This window comes from Pagrus major, chromosome 20 (genome assembly GCF_040436345.1).
Source record: "Pagrus major chromosome 20, Pma_NU_1.0".
NCBI lineage: Eukaryota > Metazoa > Chordata > Actinopteri > Spariformes > Sparidae > Pagrus > Pagrus major.
Window position 1 is genome coordinate 939957 of NC_133234.1, and position 24209 is coordinate 964165.

Genomic DNA, 24209 nt, shown 5'->3' on the forward strand with positions numbered 1-24209 from the left:
ATATGAATGCAGAGCTCAACCCTGACCTTAAACAAATCATATCTGCCCTCAGCTGGTGGCCCGAGCCATTGGGTAAACAATGATGAGCTCGATGAGATCAAGACCGTTAATGTGTTGTTATCAGCTGCAGGGTTTTGGAGAGTTCCTATCCTCTGGGTCCAGAGCACAAAGCAGCCATTTCCCTGACCCACTTTTCCTGCCTTGTGGAGCACATGAAAAGACCAAAAGGACAATGAGGCAGACAGTTTTGGAATCACTGTTACAATGAGAGGAAAACACAACTGCACACCAGCCTGGGTGTCACTGGAAACACATTACACAGTGGAAACGCGCACTCGCACAACCAAGTTTCCTCCCATTGTCATCACTGGCAACACAAAGAGATCCACCAAATGTGACTTCAAATGGCTCACAGAGGCATAGCAGGGATATTACATAGTCAGCTCATCTCTTTTCTCCTCACTGTCACTTACAGAAACAGTCCTACTGAAAGAGTCTTAGTGTTTCATGTAAAAACCTGGTAAAGAAATAGTCCCTGCTATCCTGAATTCAAGCTCATTTGAAAGAACCTAAGCCAAGACTGTAAACATCCACTTGTTTTTTTGGCTGCTGAGTGAAGCATATCTACCAGCCACTTGCTTATTTAACCAGCATTTGACTGGTGATTGGTGCTAATTTTGAGCCCTAGTCACAACACATGTAAAAGTAAATGTGTGTGTGTTCCTGGCAGGCTGGCTGGTAGTGTGTGGCCCCCAGTGTTTACACACAAGCAGTCTAATCTCCGGCCTGATCAGCCGGTATGGGTTTGGTCACCCGTGTCACATTCCCCTAGCGACACACTACCACCACAAACACAGGCTTACAGTGACTTCCCAGCCTCTCTTTAGTTCTCAGACCCACTGTACAATGCTGGGATCTCTCTGACACATGTGGCTCTGATGGTGCCATCAGTCTCAGTTACCATATGTTAAATGCTAGAGCAGAGTCTGATTCTGCAGCACCATTGTATTATTCTTTAAAAAAAACCTTGCGTATGTCCTTTTCTCCTTTTAAACCTTTAAACACGTAGGGGACATTTGTGGTGAGGTAGCATATTTTCAATACTGCTGACTAATGCTGCACCTTCAAGTTAAGCCTACAGTATCCTCATCATATTCCTAAGCAGATGTGACACACACCAGATGAGATACTAGATGGGCCCGACTCCTAGTATCCTGCATCTCAGACACAAACACCTGTCAGATTTGATTTAATGACCACACACAACAAAAAGGTTAAAGCTGGAAACACACTTCTGTCACACTGACAGATGTGAAGGACATAAGTATCACAAACAAACCATAAAGAGTTTGACCAGCTGTCCACAATATGCACCAAAGAAAGGTAATGATTTGTGTGATGCATACACTACAGGACACATGGCAATGACATCAACCATAGATGATCCATATGACACGAGTCAAAGTAATACACGATCAATCAGTTCCAGGTTATATACAGATCTACAATCTGCGGCCATAATGTGCCAAGGAACGTAGCATTGTGCCAGCAAGGGGCAGAAAGAAGCAGACTATAAGCTTACTAGCTTATAGTCTGGATCTGGTACCTGGATCTAAATAATACAGGTTTTAAAATTAATCTGAAGGAAATGGATCAAACTTTCAAGACATTTACTCATAAAACATATTTTTGTCTCCTTCAGTTCAGATTCAGATGCTCTGGTGTAAGGTCTCTACACATTCTTCAAAAAATAAAAAAAAATCTATAATCAAACACTTTTCACAGTGATCTCAACTGTATCAAGACTTTGAAGTAACTCTTGAACCCAACTTGATGTGAAACGGCTCTAACAGCATTTCCAGGCTTTGGGTTCAGTTTCACAATGTGGCTACTGTGGATGTGTGAACTGTGGACTAGATGCATTACTCACCGATTCGTCCAGGGCAAAGCGCAGGCAGCCATGTTCATACAGCACAAAGAATCTCCGTTGCCATTTCTGTCGGAGGGAAAACACGTTATTGGATTAGTCTGACACAGTAGGTGGATTTATGAGACAGATGCTCCTTTTCAATAGACCAAAAACAATTAAATATTAGTGTTTAGCATCATTTTAATTATTGCAGAATGGGCGGTGAGAAGCATTCTTCCTATAGTAAATTTCCATCAATGAAGGGAGTATTTCAGTGCTGAATGATTTGTCTTGCTATGCAATAAAAAGAGGCAGATAATTTTAAAGTTGCTGCTATATGACCAGAGAAAAAAAGAGAGAGAAGGCTGTGGTATGCCCTTTGGCTTAAAGGGAAAAAACCTCCAACAACCACTGTACCACACCGGACCAATTAACACTCCAGCTGGTGGGTGACATACTGTGAATTGGGTGGTGCTTGGTTTTGGCTCAACCAGTTTAAAGCAATTGCCGCCAGTTCACAATATTTCTCCTATTACACTAATATATGTTTCTTACGTGAAAAAAATGGCAATGCTGTAACAGAATCTAGATTCATTTTTAATAAGCACTGCCTCGTTTGACAGATTGATTCGAGTTTTGGATTGTAAGCAGCCCCTCTTCTTGAATGGGCTGTCTGTGGAGGTGTACAGAAAGTCAGAAGTCAGTGTTTCCCACACATTAATTTATTTGTGGCAGTCTGCCACAATATCAACATTGGCTGCCGCATATTGATTTTCTGTTTTTGAAGCCGCGCATCCCGTTCTCACTCACTCAAGACAGCGCATCTGTCAGTGAATAGCATGATGTTATAAACTCCGATACAGTGGATGGAGGTGTGGTTTTTAATCCGGTGGTAAAACCAACGAAGAAGAGGAGGCGGACTATTTAACGCAGTTGTTTTGACTGTAACTTCCTTTGCAAAGAAGATGGCTGGCCTCATCGTCGAAATCAAGCCCCCACAAAGAGCGCCAGGCCTCGAAGCCAGTTTTTGTCATGGCCAAGCCGTGTAATTACATCGTCATGTGATGCAACATTGTGAAACATGTCTGTAAAATGGTAATAAACGCTGCACAACCCCCGCAAAATGACTAATTTTACTGTCAGAATTTGAGCAATTCAGTCCAATACAATTTGGAGAGTCTAAAAGAGCCGCCCGATTACATTTTATCCCCATTCAAGTTAGCTCGGTGCTAAACCGGAAGTTAGCCGGCTCACGCCCTATGGCATCCCAGCTGGACAGCCACTGCCACAATTAAAGTCTGATTCTGTGGGAAAAACTGGAAGTAGTTCCACCAACAGCTGGATTCTGGCAGATTTTTGCTCTGGGTGCTGCCAACATGGAGGGAAGGTTGATTGTTCATTTATGTATACTAGTCACATTGTAATTATACAAAGCTGGTTGAAAATCAGCAAAGTTTCCCTTAAGGGGAACTTAGTGTACACCCATTTAGTGAAAAAACATGCAGGCCTATAATGCATGCTCTTACCCGGGATCTCTGCATTGGATTGTCAAAGTCAGTTCCCTCAGGGGCCAAGCACAGCCATCCACCATAAATAGGTTTAGCCTGTAAAGGAGAGAGGGGGAGAGAAAAAGAGCAATTTAGGTAATCATTAAAGCTGGAAGAGAGTGTGAGGTGAGGGGGAAGGGAGGGAGCCAGAGAGGGTGTAAATATGAGAGAGAAGCCTTTTGGGGTCCAGATGTTGCCTCTGTTCTCACAAGGCATTTTGCAGCCTTCTGCTGTAATCAACTCTGTCTGATGACATGCCTGAGTGCTTCTCTTTCCTGTTTCCACCAGTATGAAAAAACAGCAACATACTCAGCAAACAAAACACATCTACACACACGATTCACCTTGACCACAAATTACCATAGTCCCCAAGACGGAGAAATGTTCAAAATACATGGAAACATTCAAAGATAGAGACTGCACCCACTGGGCAGCAGGTAGGCTCTTTAAAACGACTGCTCTTTGCTCTCTGACAATCTCTTTGCTTTAAGTGTAAACCATTAGCAAACAGCTCTCATACCAGCACTCACTCCCTCCACCTCTTCCACACACTTAACCTGAAATGTCTCTGCTGGAAGGTGGAAGGATCCGATTATTAGTCTGCTAGTCTAATACTGCCCTGTTACTGCTCCATGTCACTGCATGCCTGCCATAAATCTATACATGCTGTGTTTGAACTTGCATGGACGCACCTATGAAGGCAGGTTTGATGAGCTGACACCATTAAAAAAGGTTATTTTGGAGATGCAGCATGTTGTGACCCAGATAAATCAAGTCAATCTGGTAATTAGACAGGAGACGACTTCTCTCATGTTGAGATTTCCTGACAGACACCTTTAAAAATTGTACAGAGTCTAAAGAGAGAGGGAGAAAACATGGAGCAGCTGTTTCAGAAAGAACAGGAGCAAGAACACATCACATACAACACAAATACACAATGGACCCAACTTCCTGTCCACTGATCCTGCAGTCCACACCCTGCAGTGCCCCTTCCCCAGAGAGCCTGTCCTCTCAGGCCCCATCCAAACAAATGTGGCTGAACTGTGAAAGTCAGCTCATCTCTCCACTTTCTTGACAAGTGCAAAGCTACACTGCACAGTGCTACATACTGTATTGTATGACAGCATGCACTTGCATGTATCTGATTTGACAACAAAATGCATTTCTGAATAAAGCTGAGCCAAAATCAGCTGTTTATTGGAGCCCTCAGTACTGACACATTGGCCAAGACAACACAGTAGCCCCCTCAATGAATGAAGAGGGTGCATTTAAGGACCTTCGGCCAATGTCAGAGTCATCAGCAAGGGTCTGTGGCCCTTGTTTTTGGCAGTAGTTGTCCCTTGTCGGTGGATGTTTCCGCTGACTGAGCATGTTGCATCGGTGGAGAAATCACTCTGATTGGCTGTTCAGTTAAGGAAATCGGCGCACAAAGAGAACAGATAAAGAGATAGAGGGAAAGCCCTTTGAGTCTGTTGCAATATTATCCATGATTTCACCCATTTAGTGTTGGTTTTCTTGATTTTTGCCAGTGCCATTTGTAACTTTTAATCAGACATAGTCTTGATTAGAAGAGTTTAATATAAGCGACAGTGGGGTAAAAATGACAAATGCTGCTTTATCATCACAACCATTTGTCTATGTGCAGTCCTGAGTCTTCCCGTTTCCCTTTTTGAATGACAAATACAGACTACTGCCACCTGGTGGAATGGACACTTAGGCCGTTTTTCAATCACACCTGCCGGCCTGGCTCTACTCGGTTTGACTCAGCGCAGCCGGGAATTTTTCTTTAACCAATGAAGCACTCGTCTCCATTCCTGCAGTACTATCGAAGAATCACCGCTAACAAAGTGGCTCCGGTTTCATTTTCTATAACTTCTTCACAACAAAAGCCCCCCGTTATTTAGTCATTAAAGCTTTTATTGTGAAGAAGCATTATAGGAAACATTATGTTCTCACAAGCAGTAACTCAACAGGACGAGAGAAACTAAAGAGATTCAGTTAGAAGCTACAAAAATACTGAGAGCTGAACACACTGACTTTTAAAAACGCCTTTCTCTCAGGTTTCCTGCACAGACATGAGTTGACCCGTCTCCGGAGCAGGTCCACTGCCGGCACGGCGCCGCTCAATTCGGCGCAGTAAAACTAGTGATGGAAAAGCACATCGGCGAAGCTCGGTTTGACTTGACGGCTGGCTGTCGTCTCTAGTCTTTGCGGTGTGTTCAAGTGCAGCTTTTTGGATGAGAGACAGGAAACGTTGGCCAACGCAACAGTCAGCCTTCGTCACCGCTAGTTGTTTGATGTTGGTTAGGTGTGTCTGCGTCCTAAGATGTGGTGCTACTGTCGGTCTCATTACACACTGATGCCTGGACTACACGAATACGATATATTCCTAAACGCACATTTTTCTGTCCAATTGGGCCTCTCAACCACACGAACACGGCGATTTCACCCACATAAACGGAGATATTTTTAAACGGATAAAAAAGTGGAGAAATAAAAAAATATCCGATTGAGTGTATCCGTGTAGCGATGTTAAACGGAGCTGGTGTTGACGCAATGACGTCAAGCGCCTAGCAACAAGCCGTTCGCACATGCGCATTGAAGCAAAACGGTTGTCAACAACAATGGCCGACATGTACCGGGCTATATGTGTGCTTTGCACTTTTAGGTCTCATCTCAGCTCTACACATGAACGTAACGTTGTTGCAACAACTCCACTTCATCGTCGGTCCACACAAAATATTCTATTTTCGTTTTCTTCACCATAACTTCTTACCCTAACTGCCACCGTTTGACTGCTTCTTCGGGACCGTTTGACTGCGCATGCTCATAGCGTTCTTCTTCTGTGGTATTTTACATTTTGCTAATCGCCACCTTTCGACTGGGCATGGCATTGCAGGCTTCAGAGGCGATCGTTTTCAGTTTTGCCTCTTCATATGGACAGAGATATTTCGGTGGTGTGGACAGAGTTTTTTTTTTTTAAACGAGGACGAAAATATCCGCTTAAAAAAATATCCATATACGTGTAGTTCAGGCCTGAGAGTCAGATTAAGTAAATGTAGCGACTGCACGGATTAGTCTCATACTATCAAAAAAACAAGGCAAAAGCTACCCAAAGTGAATGACAGAATGCAAAAACACTGCGAGGAAATCAGCAGAAGCAGGAAAGATAGGGCCTGGTCATGTACGATACATTTACACACTGCTGGCTAGCTTCACTTGGCTTTAAGACTGCATGATCACTTGTTTTGAATTTCAGTATGAACACACATGCACGCCCACACACACACACGCCCGCCCGCCCGCACGCGCGCGCGCACACACACACACACACACACACACACACACACACACACACACACACACACACACACACACACACACACACACACACACACACACACACACACACACACACAGGTGCTCTCGTTGACATATCTTTCTGGGAGACAATTGCAAAGCTATCACTTGTGATCACAGCTCATAACTGCTGTCTAACAGACGCTACAGGTACTGGGCAGACCTTCAATCAGCTCTATAATCGCGTCGACACTTGACAGTATAAACATAATAACACCAGTGACTACACAGTACCGTGAGACTGGCATTAGTGAGATAGAAAATGAGTGACCATAGAGAAAGATGACAGAAAGTTGGCCTCATAACTTTGCTGCTACACAGAAGCACTCAACCACTGGCATCAATGTGTCAGTGTCTTTAAAAAGCTATTTCCTCTGTCTGAGCTAGGATATGAGGCCAGTGTCTACAGATTCATCCATTCTTGGTGTGGTGCAACTGCCAAAACTGACACAAAACAATTTGTTTCCAAATTTGTCTTGAATATAGAGCTGCTTTTTTTAGTCAGTGAGTCAATTAGAAGAAAATGATTTGACTGTTCTGATAATTGATTAATCATCATTCAAGCTGCTTTTCTTTGTCAGTTATGATTGTAATGTCTTCATTTCTTTAGGTTTTGGACCGTTGGTGGGAAAAAAAACACAATTTGAAGACATCACTTTGAGCTCTGGGGAATTTGTGATTAACCTTTTTTCTATTTGTTTGACATTTTATGGACTAATCAATTAATTATGAAAATAATAAGCAGACTCATGGATGCAGCCTTGGTGTGGACATGGTCATGGTTGGACCTGTAACTGAGAAGAGCAGGGTCAGTGTAGCAGGGGTGCTGCTGTTGTCTCTGATCAGGATGTGGGTGACAAGACAAACACAGCTGGGTGTGAAACTCACTCCATTATCACAACAGTGATCCGACACACACAAGGCCCTTGCAGAAACACTGCATTGAGCTGGAGCAGGGCCACAGATACGAGTTACAGCCTATCTGGCATGAAGTGATGGCGTCTGTCCTTGAGTGATGAAAACAGCTCTGAGAACAGCCTGCAGTCAGTAACAGCGTTGGAACATTTGGTCCGTGTTAAAGCTATGGGCTGCGTAAAGTCTGACTCCACTGTGTATCATTAGAAGCACTCGTGGTGGGATGTTGAGCAGCAGCCTCTGGGAAACTCTACTCTGATTTCCCAACCCCACACTTCCTTTCTCTCCCTGCGACTCCTGCTCCCACTCCTTAAATCCCATCACTGTCTTTCTTCGTCTCCCACGTACATGTTAAATCTTAGCCTGCCTGTATCCTCCATCATTGGCCTGCCTCCCACCACCTCTCCCGGATAGCATGATCAATTCTCTCCAACAGGGAGGGCCCACCGAGCCTGACGAACATCTTCCCTCTCCAGGGGCAAACAATTCATGCAGCCGAGTGAAAACCGTGACTACAGACTTGGAACTCGTGGGGAAATAAAACTCCTTTTGGAGCACATTGACTGAAATAAAAGAATGCACTGGAGCTCCGGCCGCAGCCCCTCCCCCAGCCCACCTTTTATTCTAGCAGTGTTGAACAAAGAGATTGTTTATATTGGATACTGTCCTTCCGACAGTCAGACGCACTCTTCCCTTTGCATAACTTTTCCACGTGGGCTATTTGTTTCAATGCTGCATTCTTAAGCTCCCTGAAGTTCTGAATACTTTGCATTTAATTTAGGGCTCAAATTCACTTAGCTAAATCACCTATTCATGGGGTTTTAACAGCTTTACAGGAGCTTTCTTTTGACCGGGTTATTGGGTTTGTCTCCTCTAAGTCAGTCCGCATCAGTTTCTGAACACTGGGAACATTTTACAAAGCCCAACCCACACCTTGCTTGGACTCACAAGTTTATCGCTGTTTAGGTTATGTAACACAGCTTTACGCCACTAATGGGCTGGTGCGTAGTGGTTTGAGGACTGTCCAGATAGACTAATTACAAAACCTACTTGTGCAACTGAGCTCCATGCTAACTGTTTGGATAGCTGACACACTGGAGACATTTACAAAAGCCTGTGGGTGACTCGGGCAACAGTGATGATCAAGGCCTGATGGTGTATCATTCCCAAAGGCCAGGGCAGTAAGCCTCTCTGGTTCCGGCTCCAGGTCACAGGGAGATTAGAGGAAGTGATGTAACTATAAGCCGTCTATCTTCACTCAGGAGTCAAACATCTGAAGGGTTAGGCTCTGACACACCAGGCCGCCAATGTTGGCCGTCGACGAGCGCCTGTGGCCCTAGTTGTTGTGGTGTGTCCCGCACCACTGGCACTGGTCAGATGTTCTCAGACGCTTTTCAGCTGACTGAGTGAGTGGGATTGGCGGTGGAGCACATCGGTGAGGGAAATCACTCTGATTGGCTGTCCAGCTAAGTGAATCAGTTGGCGAGAAGAGAGCGGAAAAACAAATGGAAAGCCCCTTCAGTCTGTCGCTGTAGTGTCTGCGATTTCACCCATTTAATGCAGTTTCTCCTTTTATTTGCCTCCGCCACTTCATCAGTGCCATTTGCAACTTTTCAATCAGACATATTCTCAATTCTCAGAAGTGCTATATTAGTGAATAATGAATACAGACGACCACTACCTGGTGGCATGAGAGCTATTTCTTCTCTCGCAGTTGACCATCATCTGCCGTCTTTGTGGTGTGCTCAAATGCAGCTTTTCAACCAAGACACAGTACACATGAGGCGACACAACAGTCGGCCTTCGTCACCACTAATTCTTGGATACTAATTCTCGGATGTCTTTTTGGTGTGTCTGTGCCCTTAACCTGCAATACACTCAGCGCTGCAAGCCATACACATACACACTTTTGTAAAAGAAAGTAAGCGTGTGCCCCCACACACTCTCAGAGGAGAAGAGGATGCTGACGTTGCTGTTTGGCTCTAAAGCTGTGCTCATGGGCCCATCTAGGCCTCATGTCTGGGATCAATTACAGGATACGACGGAGACTAAACTAATGATCTGAGAGAGAGAGATACAGGAACCCAGAAAACATGCTCAGAGTATGATCTCCACAGCTGAATGGAGCTTAACTCATCTCATCTGAGTTTTTCTGCCCATTAGCTTCCACATAGCAGACTCTGGTCTGCCAGAGGTACACACTCTGAGGTACACACTCTAAACAAACAACTGCAGGTAAACAACAGCTGATGGTTACACAATCAATCACAGGGACCAAACTGGCAGGCAAACTAGCCATTGTAGTTAGAATAGATCCACAGGAATTCACTTTCACCAGGCTGGTTGGGTCACATGGAAAGAGACAGGCATAAGAGAAGGTGAAGGAACCACAAATGTGTTTTTATCCAGCCAGAATAAACACAACCCGCACCCTCACTTCTCTCCAGCTTAGCTGTAAACATGCTGTAGCTTAGGTTGCTTTAAGATCAAATATACCACATATATGCTGCTGTTCATTACAAACCCCTTTAATATCCAATTCATGAGACGAGTGGAAATTTAACATTTTACATGTAAAACATGTTGGATTTCAAAGCAAGCCAGGCGTTTATTTAAAGCCACAGTGATGTAGCTGTCAGCCTACATTCTCACGAGCTTGACAAGCTGGTTACTTTCAAGCCAATAATCATTATCCAGTTTGGCAGCAACAACAGTTCATGAAAAGGCAATTATTTAAGAGACTTGAACTATTGAAGGCACAAGGTAATCTAGTGTCACTATTGTCATTATTGTTCCTAACATGCGTTGGTTACCTGGGTCAGGTCCTGGTCCGTCAGCAGATGCAGCTCTCGTGGTTTGAAGCAGTTCTGACATTTACTTTTGTTGAAGAAGTTCGCCTGGAATTTCCTACAGGGGTTTTCTTTTGCGGTCGACATGATATTTCAGCTCTTTGCAGACACTCGGGGGGTTTTCTATGTCAACAGTGGAGTTGTGATCCCGCTGTTTGCTTGTGCGTCTCTTCTATCCCAACTTGGAAAAAGCTCCAGCACTCCGATGCATTATAAAGTAAAAAACAAAACAACAAAAAAACAAACAAACAGGAGTTGAATTGTTCCTGAACAGCTTTCAAATCAAACGCTTCTTTTGTCTGTTTAGTTGTATCCAATTGCTGCTTCCCAATAAATAATTAGCTGCCATCAAGCCAGCCCTCTCATCACTCAGTCAGTGATGAATGCCTCTCAGTCCATGGCCTGCGACCACAAAGCGGAGTGGCGAGAAAGGTGGCTAATATCCTGTTAGCTTGCCAGTTGCTTTTCCAGATCAATAACGTGATGGCGTACGCCCCAAAAACAACATTTGCACACTGTTGTCGCCTCTAAGCTCCGAGGCGATAGTGTTCATTAGGTAACAACAGACTCCAACGTGAAGGGCCCAGCCCGAAAGAAAGCTTGCAGTCAGACAGCAGCCTACTATCCCAGTCAGCCCATGCGAAGTTCATCCAGTGATCCTTTGCTAGGCTACGGTTAGCCCGGTTAGCTAGCTCGCAGAGAGGGTAGCTAATGAAATCCTCTCCTGGCTGGCGTCATTAACTTGACTTTTTTATTTTATAAAAAGAGACGGTCCGAAAACGGAGTCTCTGCGCTTTTCTCCCAGGTAGAGAGGCTGCATGCAGGGGAAGCGCCTCTTCTTCAGTCACAAACAGCACTGTGAGTATTTAGGGTTTGGTTCCATAACTAGCCTGTTAGCAGCAGCAGTACGTTTATTTTCTTCTTTCCCAGCGCAGCGAGGGGGAGCGAGCACACACACACACACACACACACACACACACACACACACACACACACACACACACACACACACACACACACACACACACACACAGGCTCCTGGAATTCTGTGGAGTCTCGCGATAACTACTCGGTGTCGCCGCCCACGGAGAGGACACGGCTCCTCCAGACACTGTGTTGTCATTTTTTAATGAAGGAGAGTTATTGGCAGCTAAATGTGCCTAACGTTTGTTGATGATGGTTCTCAGTCATCCAGGTCAGGTTCTGGTTATTCTAAGTGCTGTATCGTAGGCAACTGGACTTAAAGGTGCCTAAAGTAGTTTGCAAGTAAACTGCATGGATTTCATACTGTTTCATTATTATTTATGAATTAGTATATTGTGTCTTGATTCATTAATGGGCTAATATTGTAGCTGGTCAAGGAGGAGTTATACTAACTATTTTATATACAATTGGATATTTAAATCTATGACAATACATCATGTTATATAAGATGATTATGTGATTGGTATGTAAAATATTAATGAGCAAATAGTAACTATAGCTGTCATTTAAATGTAATCGAGTAGGAGTATAAAGTAGCATAGAATGTAAATACTCAAGCAAAATAGAAGTACCTCAGAATTGTAGCTACTTAAAAGCAGTACATTAGTACATTTACTTTCCACAACATGCAAAGTATTGCCAGCAAAATGTACCAAAACTATTCAAAGTAAAAGTACTCATTTGGAGGAAGATAGCCCCTGTAAGTCCGATATTAAACATATTTTATCATTGTATTACCAACACTGATGTATTAATATATAATCAGGTTTTTATAGTTGTAGTCAGTTGAGGTAGATTTCATTTTGACAACTTCACATTAGTTTAATATGCACATTCATTTTTAACTACATCTGTCAAATAAAGGAGAAAAAAGTATATTGTTTCCCTCTAACATGTGCTGGAGTGCAATCATAAAGTAGCATAAAATTTAAATACCTAAGTGAAGTACAAGTACCTTAGATTTGTATTCAGTAACTCTACTAAGTATCCAATCATTTCAAATAAATCTAGTGAGGAAAATACTCTCTTTCTAATTTCTCAAGGTATTTCTACATTCAATTTTGAATACAAGGAAAGTAATTCATTAGTTGGACTAATTAGACTGCCTTTAAAACAGCAGTACAATGAAACACTTGACACAAAGTGGAAGGGAGTCTCTCACTTGTCAACCATCCCTTCAAGCTGGCAACAAGGGAACATGCCTCAGATACTATTCACCACATATGTGTGTGTATTAATGGCTGACTCAAGCAGAGGCTATTATAAGCAATTCCAGTGGACAGACAGACAGAGAGACAGACAGAGGACCAGAGCTGTGTGAATGGACGAGGGACACAGAGGGAGGAGAAGGGCCTCTGTTACCTAACTAAACCCGGAAAAAACAACAGTCAGTCCTGCTGAAGGATTAACTCCCTGTTCGTGCTGTAAGTGAACCAAGAATAACACAGATTACAGGTGTGTGTGTCTGGTGTGTGGTTGCTATAGATGAGCTGACTAACCCACTGGGATCCAGTCATGGGTCAGCCCAGATAGGGGGCTGAGTTGGGACGTGGGTCTCTCTGGAGTCATCTTAAATGCTAGTTTTAATGTGGATTAGTGCTTATCTCAATGTGTTTTCTTAAGTAAAGCAGGACAAGTAAGGTCATCTATTGCTTATAAATGTGAGCCTCCCCAGTTGCCCCCCTTGGGGTATCTTATGACAACATCCTGGAGGTGACATAGTGAAAGGCATTCAGTGGCGGCAGCAGAGCCAGAATATATTTAGCTGTTCTCTTCAAACTCACTTTACATGGTAAGTGTGTTATCAAGGCCACCAGATGATTCCCTCAGGGGGATTAACACATTTAGAACACAGGAAGTATAGTTTGTCTCAGTCAAAGCACACAGGTACACAAACTGTAAAAATCCAATATACTGGAAACTATTTTCAAGATGTTTGGACGGTACAGTTGGTTTACACTTATCTGGCTTTAGCATGTTACTGTTGTCCATTTTAAAGTAAAAGTCTAACATTTTGGAAAATACGCCTATCCAGTTAGATTTTAGAGTTAGATGAGAGGATCAACGCCACTCTCATGTTTTTACAGTAAATATGAAGCTGGAGTCAGCAGCCTGTTAGCTTAGCAAAAAGAAAGCAGAGAGAAACAGCTAGCTTGTTTGGCTATATCCATAGACACCTCTGAAGCTCACTATTGAAATGTTATATTCATAAAAAAAAAAAAAGTATAAATATGACATGTTGTGGTTTTATGGGGGTTGGTCGGCTATGTGCTATTTCTTGGTTGGGACAAGTTGCCAGGGGGGGTGGAGAGACTGGTGCCTCGCCAAGAGAAAGTCTGGCACATAACCTCTCGTAAAACAACTTATAACCTACATACAATTATGTTTGTCTGGAGATTAGATACAGTGTGTTTAATAGTTTAGTTAGATATCACAAATCAGACATAAAATGTTAAATAGTGGACAGAGCTAGGCTAGCTGTTTTCCTCTGTCATTAGTCTTTGTACTAAGCTAAGCTAACTGGCAGCTAGTTCAAGCTTCACATTTACCGGACACATCTAAGAGAGGTATCGATCTTGTCATCTAAGTCTCGACAAGAAAGCAAATAAGCATATTTCCCAAAATGACAAACTAAAATACAAATTCAAAACATACAATATATACAAAATCGCCCTATATTTGACCCCAATTTCACCTCCCAGTGTAGGCAGACACAGCACATTTAAGAAGGTTACTGTCTCACATGATTGCTTGTGATAGATCACGCTGATATACACTGAATTTACAAAACAGTAGGAACACTAAGTGTTTTCCTGAAGTACACTGATAAGTTGAGTCCTGATAAAACCCATCATCCATTATTCATTACAAGAAGAAGCGGTTTAGATAAAGAAAATAATTTAGAGAATTGAGTTTTAGCTTTCAGATAACTGCGATGAGTTCATTTTCATTTGATTTGATGTACTCTTTGTTCCTGACACTGTATAAGTTTACACCAGAAATGAGCCCACCTGAGGACACCTGAACCCTGATGGGAGACTGCAGGCTGTCCTGATGCAGGTCAGTGTCTCTGTAGCTGTTCCCTGCACTCATCCTGTGCTCTCTCCTCTACAGAACATGTCGCTGTCCTCGGCGATGGTGTTGCCCCTGCTCATAGTCGTGGCAGCAGGGGTGTATTACATCTACAATGAGGTCATGCAGTTCATGTCCAAGTCCTTAGTGCGAAACAAAGTGGTGGTGATCACTGATGCTGTGTCCGGAGTGGGAACTGGTAAATGATCCCACTTGTGTTTCAAATATTTAACTTTACTTTGTTTTCACCTTTCTTTGTTAGTTTCTCTGCCTGCCTGCCTGCCTGCCTGCCTGCCTGTCTGTCTGTCTGTCAGCAGGATGTCTGTGAAGCAGACTCTGTTGAATGTCTGTCTGTCTGCCTGTCTGTCTGCCTATCTGTCTGGTCTGTCTGTCTGCCTGCCTGCCTGTCTGTCTGTCTGTCTGTCTGCCTGCCTGCCTGCCTGCCTGTCTGTCTGTCTGTCAGCAGGATGTCTGTGAAGCAGACTCTGTTGAATGTCTGTCTGTCTGCCTGTCTGTCTGGTCTGTCTGTCTGCCTGCCTGTCTGTCTGTCTGTCTGTCTGTCAGCAGGATGTCTGTGAAGCAGACTCTGTTAAATGTCTGTCTATCTGCCTGCCTGTCTGTCTGTCTGTCTGTTAGCCATGATGACTCAGAGTAATGGAGACACACTCAGGTGCTTTGAGCTCCATGTTTCTGGCGACAGTTTGACATTTTAGCAGACAGACTTATTTGCTGACTTGCAGAGAGTCTGAAGATCAGATCTGTAGAACCACTCACAACGTTTGTTTTAAAATAACTGCCTCATGTCACTTACATACAATTTGATTTGATATTTTACTGATGCTATGTGAAAGTTTGTACATCTCATCCATCTAAAATGCATTTTTGGATGAATTTATCCGACCTGTTGGGCCACAGACTAAAGAAAATTACAGCAGCAGTTCACCCAAAGCAGTTAGTTTAACAGCGGTTGGGTGTCACTGTTACACTGTACACTGTACAGCAAAAATTCAGATTTAGGTTTTTATTCAAATGTAACAATTACAGTTATAAACGACAACAGCATAAACAAGTTTGAAATTTTACAATCTCATGAATGCAAATGAAACTCCAGCTGTCTGCCCGGTAGTGACTGCTGTTGTTGGTGTGACGTCACAGTGATTCAGTCTACACCAAATAACATCTGTACACTTAATATGAAGCTACAGCAGGAGGCTGTTAGCTTAGCATACAGACAGAGTGCGGGAGGAAACAGCTCGCTCTGTCCAAATGTAGAAATGTTTTCAGTCTTTGGTTTTTGTAGGCCTCTTTATGAAACAAATGACACAGTGTGTTAGTTAGTGAGCTTCAGTGGTGTTGGTAGTAGGCAGACTTTTTAACTTTGAACTGAGCCAGGCGAGCTGTTTCCTGCCACCCTCCTGGCTCTAGCTTCATAATTAGTGTAAGCCTACAGACATTGGAGTTGCATCAGTCTTCTTGTGTAACTCAAACCGCTTTTCACAAAAAGCGCAAAAAAACAAAACCACAAGCAAAACCAAACATGACGATGAGTGGAGGGAATACGTTGGCTGGAAGCAGTCTTGATTTCACGGTTGTTGTTTTTCTATCTCCAGACAGAGCCAGGCTAGCTAATTACTGCTGTTTTCACTCTTTATGTTTAGCTAAGCTAACTGTCAGCAAGAAAACAAATCAGTTTATTTCACAAAATGTCAAACAATTTTCTTTAAATCAAATAGCAATGATTTTTTCTCTCTGTCCAGAGTGTGCGCATCTCTTCCATAAGGGCGGTGCCAGACTGATCCTGTGTGGGACGAGCTGGGATAAGCTGGAGTCTCTGTATGACTCTCTGACTAATGGCGCTGACCCCAGAGAGGTGAGGAAATTAAAGAAATAAAAAATAGCGCATACCAGCATTAGCCTCAGATTGAAACATCATAAACATGCCAAACTCTGAGTAAACCCTTCCAAACTAAAACCATTACTCTTCTTTGTGGTGCTGAGTCATCTTTTTGGCACCCTACCCAGCTGAGAAACAAATCTTTCACTATGGCTGCTCCAGTAAACACCACTATCTCATGTCTATTAATATACACTGGAAACTTAAGCAGTATAGAGATGGAGCAAAGGCCTTAACCTAACACAAAAATCCCTCAAATAGCCACTAAGAATGAGCCCATGACACTGACATGACATGGTGGGTTGAAGTTGAAGCAGGAGAACATCAGGTTCTGTCCTTGTTTTTATCACAGTCCTCTGCTCGTCACCACATCCCAGATCACCACTTCCTCCTCTGGTCGACACAATAACAGGATATCCTCTCTGACAGTTCCCCGTCCTCTGTAGATCTTCTGCACACAGGCCAGAGCAGGTGTGTTTATATGTGTAGACCACATAAATAGATGACAATATCATGAAATTAGCAAACAAAAGAACTAATGACCATTGATGTCTCAGCTGTTGAGACACTGATTACATAGATTGTGTAGCTTACTTACCTTTGTTGTTCCCACTGCAGCATCTCTAAGTTCAAAGGTCATTTAATTGTCATTCTACAGGTTTGTGCAACAAAGCATGAGTTGTAGTCCCTTCATGCAACAAAAGAAATAAACTATTTTGTAATGGTGCAGTGTTGATGATGAGTTCAGGAGTCTCACAGTCTGAGGAGTGAAGCTGCTCGGTTGTCTGCTGGTTAGGCAGCAGATACTTATGTATCGTTTGTCAGACCACAGAACTTCTCAATGTAACATGTGATGCTGTTATTGTTGGGGAAGGGCAGGTATGGTTATTAGAAATTAATAATTACTAATAGTAATTATTAATATTAATAATAAAATGATAAGTTTGTAGCAGTCCCATTGTTTAAGACTTGCTATCTTTCTTTGTTTTGAGCTGATTTTTTAAATCCCTCTGGACTGACTGCAGGGGATTCAGATCACCTGTGTGCAGGGTGAGACTGACTCCTGATTGAAGAGTGGAAGCAGCTTGGGGCGTTCCCCTCCCAGCCAATCATGGTGTGAAGACGCCCTTTTGTGAATCTGAATCTGTCCCTGACTCACTGAGAACCTCCTCCCATTAGACTGCCAGCCAGAAACTCTGGTCTGTTTAGGCCCTATCGTGTTTTCTTGGCTGCCCCACGTCATTCTAATGAGGGAAACTGTTCATTCTTGAACCCCTTGAAACCCAAGCTCCTATACACCTTCAGCTTTAACATTTTATTTCACTGGGGCTTGTAGGACCACATTTGTTTATTATCCCCTGAAGAGGCATTTTTTGATTATCCCTGAAGAGGCAATTGTTTATTGGGTTATTGTCCCAAGTAGCTGACATCGGGCATCCCCTCTAGATTTCCATGTTTTTTGTTTATATTTTTATGTAGGTTGGGCCGGCCCAAGCTTTTTACTGCCAGTACCGCCACATAAATGGCAACCATGAAGGGACTTGAACCCTCAATCTTCTGATTAAATTGATGATAAAACGGGGCACCACCCTGAGTCCTTCTTGCTGTTAGTTTTACACTCTAAAACTTTGTGCTTGCTCGCTTGTCTTGTGCTCATCACGAGCTGATCTGGGCCTCTCCACCCTGTTGAGCTAAAGTGTTAGCTTTGCCACCCTGTGAGTGTACAATAAGCCGCGTTCCCATCAAGGATCAGCCGAAGGTGATTGGAGCCTGAGTTCATTCACCGGCAGCTGAGTGATACGAAGGCGAGTATAGTGTCTCCACAGCTGTCTCTCCCTCCTTGCTGTGCTCCCAGCGTTAGCTCTCTTTCTCTCTCTCTCTCTCTCTCTCCACTTACCCACACATACACATACACACACACACACACACACACACACACACACACACACATACGTTCGGGTAAACACACACACATAGTCTCATGAGCGGCTTGTTGAAAACTAATCATAAACGACCCACTATAACATCAGACACGTGCGTCGTGGTCGCCTACAGTGAACATCAGAGTCTAACTCTGTCCGAAGCACACTGTGGTTAAAGGCACGTTAGGTCCACAGACACTGTTCTGCTATTGTTTGTTAGTGGTCATCTCCATTGACCAGCCCTCGGTGTAACATGATCACGTCCGCCATCTTGAACACTCCGTGACGTCATCTTCCAAGAGCGGCGGCCATGTTGGCTCACTCTCTCTCTGCGCCCACCATCTTGGCTCTCTCTCTCTCCCTCTTCGTCTTGCTGATGCACACGCACGCACGCACGCACGCACGCACGCACACACACACACACACACCGCATGCTGCTTGAATTGTCTCAGTGTTTTAGTTTCATAGTTTAGCTGCTGTAGTTGAATGATAGATGTTGGTTGATTGAAGTATTATTGTTTATTGATTTGCTCACATTAATACATTCTATCATATTGTACAGAGCAGTTTTCTGTGATTATTCATGCATCTGCTTTGTGGTAACTGCTGGTTGTGATGGTCAGTGCTTGGCTTCATTTCCTCCACTGTTCCTTTAATCCTAAATATTTTACAAATATTTACATCTAAAGTGAACTCTTCTTTTGAGACTGTCTGGTTAACGGTGCCCCGTTTTATTGATTTAATTAATTAATTAATTATTAATTACTATTAGTAATTGTTAATTGCTAATAACCACACCTGCCCTATCTTTGTTCCCCAACAATATGTTATACAACAGGACACTTCCAGAAGTTGTCATGAGTTGTTGGTCAGTGTCTGGACAGTGACTGGTAAACATGGACTGATGAAGCTTTGGATGAGACGTGGTTAAAATGTCATTAAAGTCATTATCTGAAGGTTGTTTCAAAATGTAAACAACAATATAAAATGTGCAGACAATGAGGACACTGGCTGCTCTTGAGTAAATTCATTTCCCACATATTTAGTTTTACGTATAGTTATTAATGTGGGCAGAAGCATATTTATGATCTCCACCAGCTCACCTTGTTACTGAAAATAAAGGAAAAACATGTGCTGTTATTGAAAAACTAAGCTTTTTAGATCTGATTCTTCTTCTTGTGTGGAAGGGGGGGTTATAAAATAGGGTTATATTTCATGCTGGAATTTAAATTCAACCCTGAAAAAAATTGTATAGCTACGCACATGAGATTTACAATAATCCAAGGCAATTCAAACAACGGAAAAAAAAAATCAATGACTAGATCACTTGTTAAAACATCTTTTTTTCTTTATTAAAGGGTGACTCCACCAGTTTTAATGTGTGTTTACAGGTGTTGGGGAGTTCTATTAGATATGCAAAGTAGTATTAAGCCTTTTGTGGCTCCAGACGAAGCTGCATGTCATCTGATAAACTGACTGCAGTGATGTTACTCAGTGGCTGAGTTGCATTGTGGCTAATGTAGGTGCCAGGTTTTGAAAAGCAGTCCACTGGTCTAACATTACGCTCAGATCAATCAGATGATTAACATTGATCCAGCAGAGCCTGTTTTATTCCACACGTTCTTCTTCCTCTTTCTATAAAGGGCTTGTTTGACATTTAGGAAAAAATTACTTCAATAGATCAAAACCACTCACATGTCTGTATGCTGAATATGAAGCTAGCCAACAGGTGATTAGCTTAGCTTAGCATCACGAACCAGTCACACTGATGCAACATGTGGTCCACACAGTAAGGCAGTGAAGTAATACAGTCCTGTGTCTCTAGACGTTTGCCCCAAAGCTGGTGATCGTGGACTTCAGTGATATGCCCAGCATGGAGGAGGTGGTGGCTGAGGTGGTGGAGTGTTACGGCTGTGTGGATGTGTTGATCTGTAACAGCAGCATGAAGCTGAAGGCCCCGGTGCAGAGTGTCTCCCTGGAAGTGGACAGAAACATCATGGACATCAACTACTTCGGCCCCAGCACTCTGGCCAAAGGTGGGCCAGACGCTCCTGAGTAATTCTCCAACAAACATGCTGTTCATACTATCTGTATGATGCTGATTCTCAGTGGGTTTTTTATGGCAGGTGTTCTTCCAACAATGATTTCAAGAAGATCAGGGCACATTGTGCTGGTCAACAGCATCCAGGGAAGACTGGCTGTCCCATTCAGAAGTTCATGTAAGTTGCCAACAAAAGTTTCTGAGCTTTTCTCAACCAAATTTAAAGAGTTTGTTCAACTAAATCATAAAAAAGATATTCTCGTACTCTCCCCCGTGAAATCTTGCCATTAGAGGTGGGTAGAGTAGCCAAAAATTGTACTGAAGTAGAATTACTTTTATTTTACAGTATTTATATCTTTGCATGAGATAAGTAGTAAAGTCGAGGTATATCTAGCGAGTCACTCCATCTGTAATGCATTGTATTTTAAATTAGTTTTGTGTGGACATTACACACACTGACAATCGTTGAAGTGGATTATCACATCATCATCTCCTGATAGCCTGTTTATTAGGTACACCGAGCTCAAACTAATGCAGTCTAACACCACAGTCCATGAAGGTTATAACTGTTTTAGAGAGGTGTGGATTCAACTTTATGATAATTTTAAAGGAGGTAGTTTATGGTGCTGTTGGATTGTATTGCATTATAATGAGTGTGTAAATAAACCAGGAATGCCCAAACTTCTTTCCTTGCAGGGCCAAAACTAAAATGTAAAGGGGCTCTATGTAACAATGTGTAATAAATAACATGTATGAATCACTTTCTGTAGGTCACATGTGAAAAATGAGAACCTCCTGTCTCTCTGTTGTCTATACAAGTCTGTGGACGATGTGTTGAAGTTATTTAATGTGGATTTCTCTGTGAAGAACTTCAGTCAAAGGATGTGACTTTATGCACGTTCTCGAGTGCCTCGTCTCAGCTCCTCTCTCTCCACTGACAGCAAGAGTAGCTAACATTAGCTTAGAAATGGAGTCCGCTAACGTGAACTAACCACCGGCTTCCAGCACAACACAGGAGTTCCACAGAGCCCCTTTAATGGTGGACCATGGGCCACAAGCAAACACCTGTTGTATAGTATCAAAACAATTAATAATTACAGATCCTGCATATTTAAAGACCACTTTAATTATACAATTATCTTAAATGAACTTGACTTTTCTTTTCACTGGAAACATCTGGCGGGCCAAATCAAACCTCATGGTGAGCTTACTATGACCAAGGTCAAAACACACCTCACAAAAGCTTGATGTCCGATGTGGTCGACTATTAATAAAGTCAAATACCACGTACAGTATATTTAAAAAAATGTATGACGTATCAGAATGTTACAGTGTCCCTCGATGTTTAGTTGATGGTAAAACAACGTGGACATGTAAACGTCCTGTAATGAATCAAATCTCAAGCTGGAGCTGCTCATAAGTAAGTTGTTTTATTTTAAGAAAATGACGCTCGCTGTTCCTTTTAGCACTTACACATACTCAGAAATGAAATACTACCAAACCTGCTGAAGAGTCACATGTCTTGTAGTGTGATGAACAGACAGGGAGGCTTCATGTGACATCACAGAAAACAATTAAACAAAGTATGTCCTCTGCAGTGTATGGAATGAGACTTCTGTACAGCTGAGTCACACCTCTTTGTGGTTTTGTGTGTGTGTGTGTGTGTGTGTGTGCGTGTGTGTGTGTGTGTGTGTGTGTGTGTGTGTGTATCAGATGCTGCCTCTAAGCACGCAGCACAGGCCTTCTTTGACTGCCTGCGGGCTGAAGTGGAGGAGTATGGGATAGTTGTGAGCACCATCAGTCATACCTTCATCAACGCCTCCGAGCCGCCGCCTGTGGAGGAGGCCGGCCCTAAACCAAACTCCCTGTCTGCATGTGAGTACTACAGCTGGTATGGAAGTGACTGACAGGATGTGATATATCAGAGGTCTCCATTTAAAATTCAAAGAGGTCCAGTTAGTAAAATTTCCTCCCAGCAAAGGTCCAAACCTAATAATGTCTAAATTGCGTCCAGTAGCCCTCTGTCTATCAAATAAAACACCTCTCAGCTCAGACTTCTGTGGATATATTTCCTCAGATGATCCGTGTTTGGTCTCGTGGTGCTGCTTAACATTCCGCCACAGTTTCACAACCTATGAGGCAAGAATCAACATATATTGGTCCGTCCATTCAATTTTAAAAAGTTTTTTAAAAAGTTTTTTTAAAAGTTCTATTTTCTCTGTCAACTTTCCTTCTTTTCGAGCGAGCCATGTTTTCCTCCATCCACATTCCCACGCATCTCTTGTGGTACACAGTCAATTTGATTGGCTCATTTGAGTGATGCTAACGGCAAACGATGGCTTTATTAACTGGATTAGCTGTGTCTGCAGTTTGAAGTCGAGGCCGCTGAGAGAAAAAAAAACAATGTTCTGTGAAGATTATTGAATTTTCTCTTTCATTTATCACAAATTGGTCACGGGTCCGGATAGAACCGAACTTGGTCTGTGCCCAGACCGCGGTCGGCCATTTGGTGATGCATGTGATATATGATAAATCATTATACAGCGGTGTGTGTTGATGGGACATGTTTCTTAGCTGATGATGTATTTTTCAGTTTTTGGAGTAGGGAGAATAGTTGCTCAGAAGTAACAGATACTAAATGTACGTGTTCTTCCACAGTTATCGCCAAGCAGATGACCCATGGTGTGCGGCCCTCAGTCCTGGCCGATGAGATTTTGCAAACGGTGAACAGGAAGAGGACGGAGGTCATGCTGGCCCACCCCATCCCCAGAGTGGCCCTGTACCTCCGCTCCCTCATCCCCTCCTTCCTCTTTGCTGTGCTGGGCGCTGGAGTGAAGGACTCAGTCCTGGCTGAGCAGATGCAGTAGGAGCGAGTCTGAAGTACAGGATGGAGTCAGACACAGGCGGCAAATAAAGCATGGACTGTTCGGAAAAGTATGCACTTGACAAAAGGCTGGATCACCAACTGGGCAAGGACCCAGACCTCAGGATGGGGGTGGGGGGGTGCCTCAGGTTCTTCATTAGTTTATGCTAATTGAATTTAAGTTATAATCCTGAAGACTTCATGAAATGAAAGCCTGTGTTTCAGACTATTTCTGAGAGAAGATGAAATAGTTACAAATCAAATAATGTAATAAACATTTATCTTGCATCCTGCCGTGTGTGCACTGTAAGTTCTTTCACTTCACGTGATCAGATTTACAGACTGAGGTAATGCACCATATATACAGTAATACAGTATATATACAGTCATACAGTATATATGCAGTAATACAGTATATATGCAGTAATACAGTATATATACAGTATATATACAGCATAAAGTGCCTATAAAAAGTGTTCACCCCTTTGGATGTTTTCCTATTTTAGTGCTTTTATAACTGGAGTCATGGTGAATATAATTTGGCTTATTTTTTTTTTTTAGAATTTACACAAAAAGAAACCTCTTTAATGTCAAAGTGACTTCTCCAAAGTAATGTCAATTAATTCAAAATATATGATGTAAAATAAGTAATTGCATAAGTATTCACCCCCTTCAAGTCAGTATTTAGTAGTGCTGTGATTGGCCTCAGTCACAGCACTGAGTCTGTGTGGATAGGCCTCAATCAGACTTGCACATCTGGACGCTGCAATTTTACTCCATTCTTCTTTGCAAAACTGCTCAGGCTCTGTGAGGTTGCACGGGGATCAGGCGTGAACAGCCCTTTTCAAGTCCA

The 24209-nt window shown here is 42.8% G+C and overlaps 2 protein-coding genes across 6 annotated transcripts in view; one reads left to right on the top strand and one right to left on the bottom strand.

The window, feature by feature from the left end:
- The window catches only part of mprip (myosin phosphatase Rho interacting protein), a 47957-nt gene extending 36726 nt beyond the window's left edge, over window positions 1-11231 (bottom strand). For all 4 annotated transcript variants that reach the window (XM_073489012.1, XM_073489010.1, XM_073489011.1 and 1 more), the window contains exons 1-3: window positions 10545-11231; window positions 3436-3513; window positions 1931-1996 (exon numbers count right to left, since the gene is read on the bottom strand). In XM_073489012.1, the coding sequence (XP_073345113.1) occupies window positions 1931-1996; window positions 3436-3513; window positions 10545-10667 (267 nt within the window). In that variant the 5' untranslated portion in view covers window positions 10668-11231. The remainder of the gene's footprint in view (window positions 1-1930; window positions 1997-3435; window positions 3514-10544) is intronic.
- Window positions 11232-11373: 142 nt separating this feature from the next.
- dhrs7cb (dehydrogenase/reductase (SDR family) member 7Cb) lies at window positions 11374-23644 on the top strand. Of its 2 annotated transcripts, XM_073489014.1 has the most exons (7): window positions 11374-11438; window positions 14679-14835; window positions 16394-16506; window positions 20278-20488; window positions 20579-20671; window positions 22207-22368; window positions 23152-23644. In XM_073489014.1, the coding sequence occupies exons 2-7, from the start codon at window positions 14682-14684 to the stop codon at window positions 23358-23360; spliced, it is 942 nt and encodes a 313-aa protein (XP_073345115.1). In that variant the 5' UTR covers window positions 11374-11438; window positions 14679-14681; the 3' UTR covers window positions 23361-23644. The 2 variants fall into 2 exon arrangements, with proteins under 2 accessions (XP_073345115.1, XP_073345114.1); XM_073489013.1 differs by lacking the exons at window positions 11374-11438; window positions 14679-14835 and having other exon boundaries at window positions 15762-16506.
- Window positions 23645-24209: the final 565 nt, after the last annotated feature.

Bases quoted from the DNA above. Each gene is read 5' to 3' on its own strand.
- dhrs7cb (XM_073489013.1), top strand. From the start codon at position 16,174: ATGACGATGAGTGGAGGGAATACGTTGGCTGGAAGCAGTCTTGATTTC. The intron at 20,489-20,578 runs GTGGGCCAGACG...TTTTTATGGCAG, and splicing joins CCCCAGCACTCTGGCCAAAG to GTGTTCTTCCAACAATGATT. The intron at 22,369-23,151 runs GTGAGTACTACA...GTTCTTCCACAG, and splicing joins ACCAAACTCCCTGTCTGCAT to TTATCGCCAAGCAGATGACC.